Source organism: Elephas maximus, chromosome 3 (genome assembly GCF_024166365.1).
Source record: "Elephas maximus indicus isolate mEleMax1 chromosome 3, mEleMax1 primary haplotype, whole genome shotgun sequence".
Lineage (NCBI taxonomy): Eukaryota > Metazoa > Chordata > Mammalia > Proboscidea > Elephantidae > Elephas > Elephas maximus.
In genome coordinates this window covers 145,819,333-145,827,341 of record NC_064821.1, presented here as the reverse complement: position 1 = coordinate 145,827,341, position 8,009 = coordinate 145,819,333, and the positions used below count along the sequence as shown (strand labels likewise).

The window sequence follows — 8,009 nt, the reverse complement described above, 5'->3', positions numbered from 1 at the left end:
ACCCGTTGCCATCCAGTTGACTCGGAGTCATAGCGACCCCTATAGGACAGGGTAGAACTGCCCCATAGTTTCCAAACTGCTGATCTTTAGATTAGCACCTATATCACTTCACCACTATGCCACCAGGGTTTCCCTTGCACTAAACCCAAAACCAAACCATACCCGTTACTGCAAATTGCAGGTTTGAGCTGCCTGCCGCAAAGCCAATATTGAGACAGGAGGAGGTAAGCAGTAAGACTGTTTTATTGAATACTAGTATTCAAGAGACAGAGGGGGTTAAATTCCTCCCAAATTCTGTCTACCCTAAAGGGTTGATGCGAGAGTTTTATATGGGGAAGATCAGGGTTACCTAGTGTTTTGAGCACGTAGTCCACAGATGGTCTTATACATCACAAAACAACTACAAAAAACTCTTTATTAGACTAAAGATAAACATGTCAGGCATCCGGACTCTAATCAGTTTATTTGTAACAGGCTGAAAAACTCAAATAAGAATCTCTTGGCTAGTGGAGCTATTTTGCCAAGTCCACTGTGGCTGAGATAGGGAGCAAGAAAGAAAGCCTTCCTGTCAGTTTGCAGGCTGAAGGCCATTTCTCAAGAGAACATAGAAAGAAGAGACCAAGGCCACAGGAGCTGAGATAGCTCCGCACCCCTTTGGAAGAGACCAGTGCAGCTGGTGAAAAAAATGTTTAGGGATTACTTAGAGCATCATTATGGTGTTAATCATATCAAGCTCTCAATCACCTCTTTTGAAAAGGGGAAAACATGTTGTAAGGTATTAGGGTGTTTGTTATGTTTAAGAGTGGAACAGGCTCCTCAGCTATATTTTAAACAGAGCCTGCACCATTTTCCAAGGACTAGGGATTAATCACAGCTTACTAAAACAAATGAGAAAATATATTCTCTCTAATATTAAAACACTAAAAAAAATGCATTTTCGCTACTTCATCCACTGTCCTTGAGTGGATTCCAACTCATAACGACCCTACATTTAGGACCAAACAGAACTGCGCCAAAGAGTTTCCAAGAGGGGCCTGGTGGATTCGAACTGCTGACATTTTGGTTAGCAGCCATAGCACTTAACCACCATGTCACCAGGATTTCTAGGGCTCCTTAGGCCTTCAAAAAAAAAATTCCAAACGACGGACTGAGTCTTCTGTCGAGTTACTATGCAGGAGTTTGTGGGCCGCTGTGCTGCGGCAGGGAAGGATCCCTAGAGGGTCTCCATCCTGCTCCCTCCGGGTCCTGCGCCATTCCCTGCCCCGCCCCCTCCCGCCGGGACCTCAGCGCGCTGCGGAGGTGCCGGGCGCCCCCGGGTGGCCGCCTGGCCGTGCTGCTGCGGCCGGTGGAGACGGGGGCCCCGGCGGCGGAAGGGGCGGTGCTGAGGCGGGCGGCGCTTCGCGGCCATGGCGGAGCAGGTGGAGGAGGAACTCTCGGCCCTGGCCGCGATTTTCTGCGGGCAGGACGAGTGGGAGGTGCTGAGCCGCTCAGGTGACTATCCCCGCGCCGAGGGACTAGGCGCCCGCAGACCGCCGGCCGCCCGTGCTCTCCCCGGGGCCCTTTCTTCCAGCCTGGGCTCCCGGCCCAGGGCGGGGGTCCTCGCCGGCTCCTCCCCTCCGCGCGGGGCGGAAAGGAATGGGGCCCACACCCGGTAGCCGTTTTAGTTGAAGGATTGAAATGACACACGCCGGGACGGGAGTTTGAGGCGACCCCCTAAAACGTGGATAGAGTGTCGCGTTCCTGTATGCAAACCTGCAGTGAACCAAGAATAAAGTGCCGGCGTCTGCGTTGGCATTCAGCCCCCTCCGTCTCGCGGTGGTCCCGCTTCTGAACCCGCCCAAGTCCTTACCCCGCGCTTGAGCTGTTTGTGGCCTCCAGCGGGAATCTTCTATCCCCCACCCCCCGCTTTCCTTAACCAACATATATTTATCCTTCAGATTTCACCATGAAAAGAGGCCTCTCCTGACTTCCTAGGTTACATTCAGCTTCCCCAAATTGCATTATGTCCTTTAACTTCATAGCACTCACCACAGTTATAACTGTTGTTGTTAGGTGCCGTTTTGTCGGTTCTGACAAAACCGACTAAACGGCACCTAAAACACTGCAAAACACTGCAGGGTCCTGCGCCATCCTTATAATCGTTGTTATGCTTGAGATCATTGTCGCAGCCACTGTGTCAATCCACCTCATTGAGGGTCTTCCTCTTTTCCGTTGACCCTGTACTCTGCCAAGCATGATGTCCTTTTCTAGGGACTGATCCCTCCTGACAACATGTCCAAAGTATGTAAGATGCAGTTTTGCCATCCTTGCCCCTAAGGAGCATTCTGGCTGCACTTCTTCCAAGACAGATTTGTTCGTTCTTTTGGCAGTCCATGGTATAAATATTCTTCGCCAACACCACAATTCAAAGGTGTCAACTCTTCTCCCGGGCTTCCTTATTCATTGTCCAGCTTTCACATGCATATGATGTGATTGAAAATACCATGGCTTGGGTCAGGCGCACTTTAGTCTTCAGGGTGACATCTTTGCTCTTCAACCCTTTGAAGAGGTCCTTTGCAGCAGATTTACCCAATGCAGTGCGTCTTTTGATTTCTTGACTGCTGCTTCCATGGCTGTTGATTGTGGATCCAAGTAAAATGAAATACTTGCCAACTTCAATCTTTTCTCCGTTTATCATGATGTTGCTCATTGGTCCAGTTGTGAGGATTTTTGTTTTCTTTATGTTGAGGTGTAATCCATACTGAAGGCTGTGGTCTTTGATTTTCACTAGTAAGTGCTTCAAGTCCTCTTCACTTTCAGCAAGCAAGGTTGTGTCATCTGCATAACGCAGGGTGACCCTGCTGGTATCTGAATATCGGTGGCATAGCTTCCAGCATCACAGCAACACACAAGCCCCCGCAGTACGACAAACTGACAGACAGGTGGGGGGCAGTTTTAACCAGATGTGGGTATTTGGTTGTCTTAAATTGTATAGGAGTGAGGACCTGGTGTGTTTTGTAATCACAAAACTCCAGGCACCTAGAGCAGGCACATGGTAAAACCCAGGCACGTGGTAGGTAGTCAGTAAATATTGAATGAATTAAAGAATTAGACCGGTGTTCAGTAGTGGTAGAATTCTCACCTTCCAGGCAGGAGACCTCCTCGGCCAGTGCACCTCATGTGCAACCACCACCTGTTGGTGGAGGCTTGTGTGTTACTATGATACTGAACAGGTTTCAGTGGAGCTTCCAGACTGAGATGAACTAAGAAGAAAGGCCTGGTGGCCTACTTTTGAAAATCAGCCATTGAAAACCCTGTGGGTCGCAGGGCTCCAATCTGCAGTCTTCTTGGGGATAGCGCCGTTACCCTGGATCGTTGCCTGTGGATCAGCACTGTGTCTGGGTCACCATGAGTCAGTTGGGATTGAGTGGCAGGTAACAACAACTTGTTGAACCTTATGCTTCCAAGCGATGGCTTGTTTCTGCAGACCTTTTTTCGCCTGCTGAAATGTGGTTGCCAGTTAGAGGCTCTTCCCCCAAAAGAGCATTAATTCATTGGTTCCACATATTTTGAATCCCAACTGCTTGCAAACATTGACAGGGGTTCAGAGATGACAATGGCATTGCCCCATCCTCTAGCAGCTTTAACAGTCTAGAGAGGTTCTTTGGAATATTTTTTAGTAATAGCTAAAAGTTAGTCTGTCCCAGTCTGTGGCTTCTATTTAAACAAAACAAACTCAGTTTATGAAGAAGTGCAGGGATGTAGATAATTCTTGATTTTCACTAGCTTTCAAATGCTTTATGTACATTTTGGGGCATGAGATTTACCCTTCCGGTGTTCTTTCAGCTACTGTTAAAATTGGCTTTCTGATCATAAACTGGTTGACCTTTAAGAAGGTAGTCTAAAATGGGCTGGATGTTGTGAGAAAGCCGTCTAGAATTAAGATATTTTCACGGCATCCATGTGGTATGTTATTCACACTCACATCCAGAATTGGCTCCTTTTCAGTAATTTCTTCCGGCATCCACTCATCCACACATTCATTGAGCATGTTATATTTCAGGCACTTCGAACCTATTACTGTACTGTCGCTGCTTTCTTTTTAGTTTTTAGCCTGTGTTGTTTTTTTTTGAAACAATTGTTTAAAAGCTATATGAAAGGGTTTACTCTTTTTTAGTGTTTTCTTGTCATCCCCTCTTCTGATTGGCTAGCATTCCTAATTCTGCGCTATCATTTTCTGTCTGCATTGCTCTCTTTATTGATAATTATGTCTGCCTGAGGTGTCTAATTGAAAGGATCATCTGTTTTTTCCTAAATTCCTCTATTGCGGCTCAGTTGGGAATGTCCTGGAAAAGGGAACCTGTGTTTTTCCTATCACACCTTAAACAGGAGAGTGTGGCAGTAGTCTGGGTCGTGAGTACACTGCTGACTCGTCAGAGAAAACCCCCCAAAAATAAGCATAGAAAAAAAGCAGTTTTTTAAAAATATTGAGAACACTGTGGACCCTTTATCTGCTGTTAAATTGAGCGTGACTTTCAAGCCATGCCTCCTAATTAATTTAATTCAGTGTTCTGGCATCAATAAGTAATCGAATTATAAAAGAAGTCAGTGTAACAATGTAGGACATTTTGTTGCTGAAAGGTTCATTGGACACTAGAACAATTCAGTGACTGAAATAGGGATGTTTGATGTTGACAACTGGGAATTAAAGATAAGGTAAAGGACCCTGATGGTGTAGTGGTTAAGTGCTATGGCTGCTAACCAAAGGGTCGCCAGTTCGAATCTGCCAGGCGCTCCTTGGAAACTCTATGGGGCAGTTCTACTCTGTCCTGTAGGGTCTCTATGAGTCGGAATCGACTCGATGACACTGGGTTTTAAGGACGTCTTTACTGGAACAGAATAAAGGGCGGTAGGTAGGCTGCTGTCACTGTCAGGTTGAGTGGGAGGATATAAGCTTGATACCTGTTGTGGGTTGAATTGTGGCCCTCCAAAAGATACGATCAAGTCCTAACCCCTGGTACCTGTGAATGTGACCCTATTTGGAAATAGGATCTTTGCAAATGTTAAGCTGAGGTCAGACTGGGTGAGTTGTTTTTAGGAGCTGACTCAGCAAACCTTTGTGACAGAGTAGAATTGCTCCACAGGGTTTTCTAGGCTGTCTTTCATCCTTATGGAAGCAGATTGCCATGTCTTTCTCCCACAGAGCTGCTGGGTGGCTTTGAACCACCAGTCTTTTGGTTAGCAGCTGAATGCTTAACTGTTGTGCCACCAGGTGTCCTATACTGGATTAGAGTGGACCCTAATCCAGTACCTGGTGTTCTTATAAGAAGAGGGAAATTGGACACAGAGACACAGGGGGAGAAGGCCATGTGAAGAGGAAGGCAGAGAATCAAGTGATGTAGCTGTAAGCCAAGTAACACCAAGGATTGCTGGGCAACCACAAGAAGCTAAGAAAGAGGCAAGGGAGGATCATCCCCTGGCGCTTTCAGAGAGATCACGGCCCTGCTGACACCTTGATTTTAGACTTCTACCTCCAAGACTGAAAGAGTAAATTTCTCTTGTTTTAAGCCACCCAATTTGTGATACATTGTTACAGCAGCTTCAGCAAACTAATACAATACTAGGACACTCAGAATGCCTTCAGTTGCTTCCTGGCCTTCCCCAAATAAGCTCTCCCTGTTGCCACTGGAATCAGGAGAACGTTACAGAGGGATTGAGCTTCTGGTGATAAGATAGCCCAGGAAGGCTCAGGCTGCCAACCCAAGGGTCAACTATTAAGGCCATAAAATTGAAGAGACTGAATAATTGGGTTCAGTTTAGCTGGGTTAATTTATGCTGAGAATTTTAGAAGACTTCTCTATATTTTGGCCTCTTTACAATGGTTAGAAAAACCTGGTGGCATAGTGGTTAAGTGCTATGGCTGCTAACCAAAAGGTCAGCAGTTCGAATCCACCAAGCACTCCTTGGAAACTCTGTGGCGCCATTCTACTCTGTCCTACAGGGTCACTGTGAGTCAGAATTGACAGCAACAGGTTTGGTTTTGTTTTTGGTTACAACGGTTATAGTAAGGTCATAGTAAGAGGCACCAGGTGTAACTGTGTCTTATGGGTGCAAATTCTTTAAGCCACCGTCTACCAGGGAGGGCTGCCTGTGTGTCAGGTCAGAGATGTTCTCTCCCTCCCTGTGCAGTCCCATCACTCTAGGCACCAGGTTTAATGGTATCACCTACCGTGTACCTGATACTCCAACACATCTTAGACACGTACTCTTAGCCTTATTTTACAGAGAAGACAATATGCTCAGACTTTTTAAGTAACCACCAGGCTCCAGAGTGTATGAACCCTTGCACTGCATCATACATTAACCCATTGCTCCTTGATAGAGCTGGGGCTGCAGCTTCAGGAAACAATTCTTAGAGAGCAAGGATAACACTTGTTCATAGAGAGAGAGCAATAATGAGCACCCAGAGAAAAGACACCAGCATGACTCAAATTATGTTCAGAATAATTCTGAAGAGGGTGCATGTGTGTATGCACCTGTAACACAGGTGAGACTGGTATCGTTATTTATTTTCCTGATGCGGAAATTGAGGGTTACAGAGATTACATAGCCATAGTCAGTGTCCCCCCTGCCCCCCCACGTGTCTGTCAGTTTGTCGTACTGTGGGGGCTTGTGTGTTGCGGTGATGCTGGAAGCTATGCCACTGGTATTCAGATACCAGCAGGGTCACCCATGGAGGACAGGTTTCAGCTGAACTTCCAGACTAAGATACACTAGGAAGAAGGACCCGGCAGTCTACTTCTGAAAAGCATTAGCCAGTGAAAACCAGAACACTGTCTGATACAGTGCTGGAAGATGAGCCCCCCAGGTTGGAAGGCTCTCAAAAGATGACTGGGAAAGAACTGCCCCTCAAAGTGGAGTCAACCTAAATAACGTGGTTGGAGTAAAGCTTTTGGGACATTCATTCGCTGATGTGGCATAACTCAAAATGACAAGAAACAGCTGCAAACATCCGTTAATAATCAGAACCTAGAATGTACGAAGTATGAATCTTGGAAAATTGGAAATCATCAAAAATGAAATGGAGCACATAAACATTGATATCCTAGGCATTAGTGAACTGAAATGGACTGGCATTGGCCATTTTGAATCAGACAATCATATAATCTACTATGCTGGGAGTGACATCTTGAAGAGGGATGGTGTTGCGTTCATCGTCAAAAAGAACATGTCAAGATCTATCCTGAAGTACAGTGCTGTCAGTGATAGGATAATATCCATACACCTACAAGGAAGACCAGTTAATACAACTGTTATTCAAATATATGCCCCAACCACTAGGGCCAAAGATGAAGAAATAGAAGATTTTTATCAGCTGCTACAATCTGAAATTGATTGAACATGCAATCAAGATGCATTGATAATTACTGGTGATTTTAATGTGAAAGTTGGAAACAAAGAAGAAGGATCAGTAGTTGGAAAATAGGAGATCGAATGATAGAATTTTGCAAGACCAACGACTTCTTCATTGCAAATACCTTCTTTCACCAATATAAACGGCGACTGTACACATGGACCTCACCAGATGAAACACACAGAAATCAAATCGACTACATCAGTGGAAAGAGACGATGGAAAAGCTCAATATCATCAGTCGGAATAAGGCCAGGGGCTGACTGTAGAACAGATCATCAATTGCTCATATGCAAGTTCAAGCTGAAAATGAAGAAAATCAGAGCAAGTCCACGAGAGCCAAAATATGGCCTTGAGTATATCCCGTCTGAATTTAGAGACCATCTGAAGAATAGATTTGGCACATTGAACACTGGTGGCTGAAGACCGGACGAGTTGTGGAATGACGTCAAGGACATTATGCATGAAGAAAGCAAGAGGTCATTGAAAAGACAGGAAAGAAAGAAAAGACCAAGATGGATGTCAGAGGAGACTCTGAAACTTGCTCTTGAATGTTGAGCAGCTAAAGCAAAAGGAAGAATTAATGAAGTAAAAGAACTGAACAGAAGATTTCAAAG

At 45.5% G+C, this 8,009-nt stretch overlaps 1 protein-coding gene across 6 annotated transcripts in view; it reads left to right on the top strand.

Annotated features, from left to right (window-relative positions):
• The first annotated feature begins 1,395 nt into the window (after positions 1-1,395).
• Positions 1,396-8,009, top strand: part of RWDD3 (RWD domain containing 3) — a 171,100-nt gene continuing 164,486 nt past the window's right edge. For all 6 annotated transcript variants that reach the window (XR_007516696.1, XR_007516697.1, XR_007516695.1 and 3 more), the window contains exon 1: positions 1,396-1,491. Coding sequence is in view for 2 of the 6 variants with exons in the window: in XM_049879711.1 (XP_049735668.1) it covers positions 1,407-1,491 (85 nt within the window). In the remaining 4 variants the exon portion in view is untranslated. The remainder of the gene's footprint in view (positions 1,492-8,009) is intronic.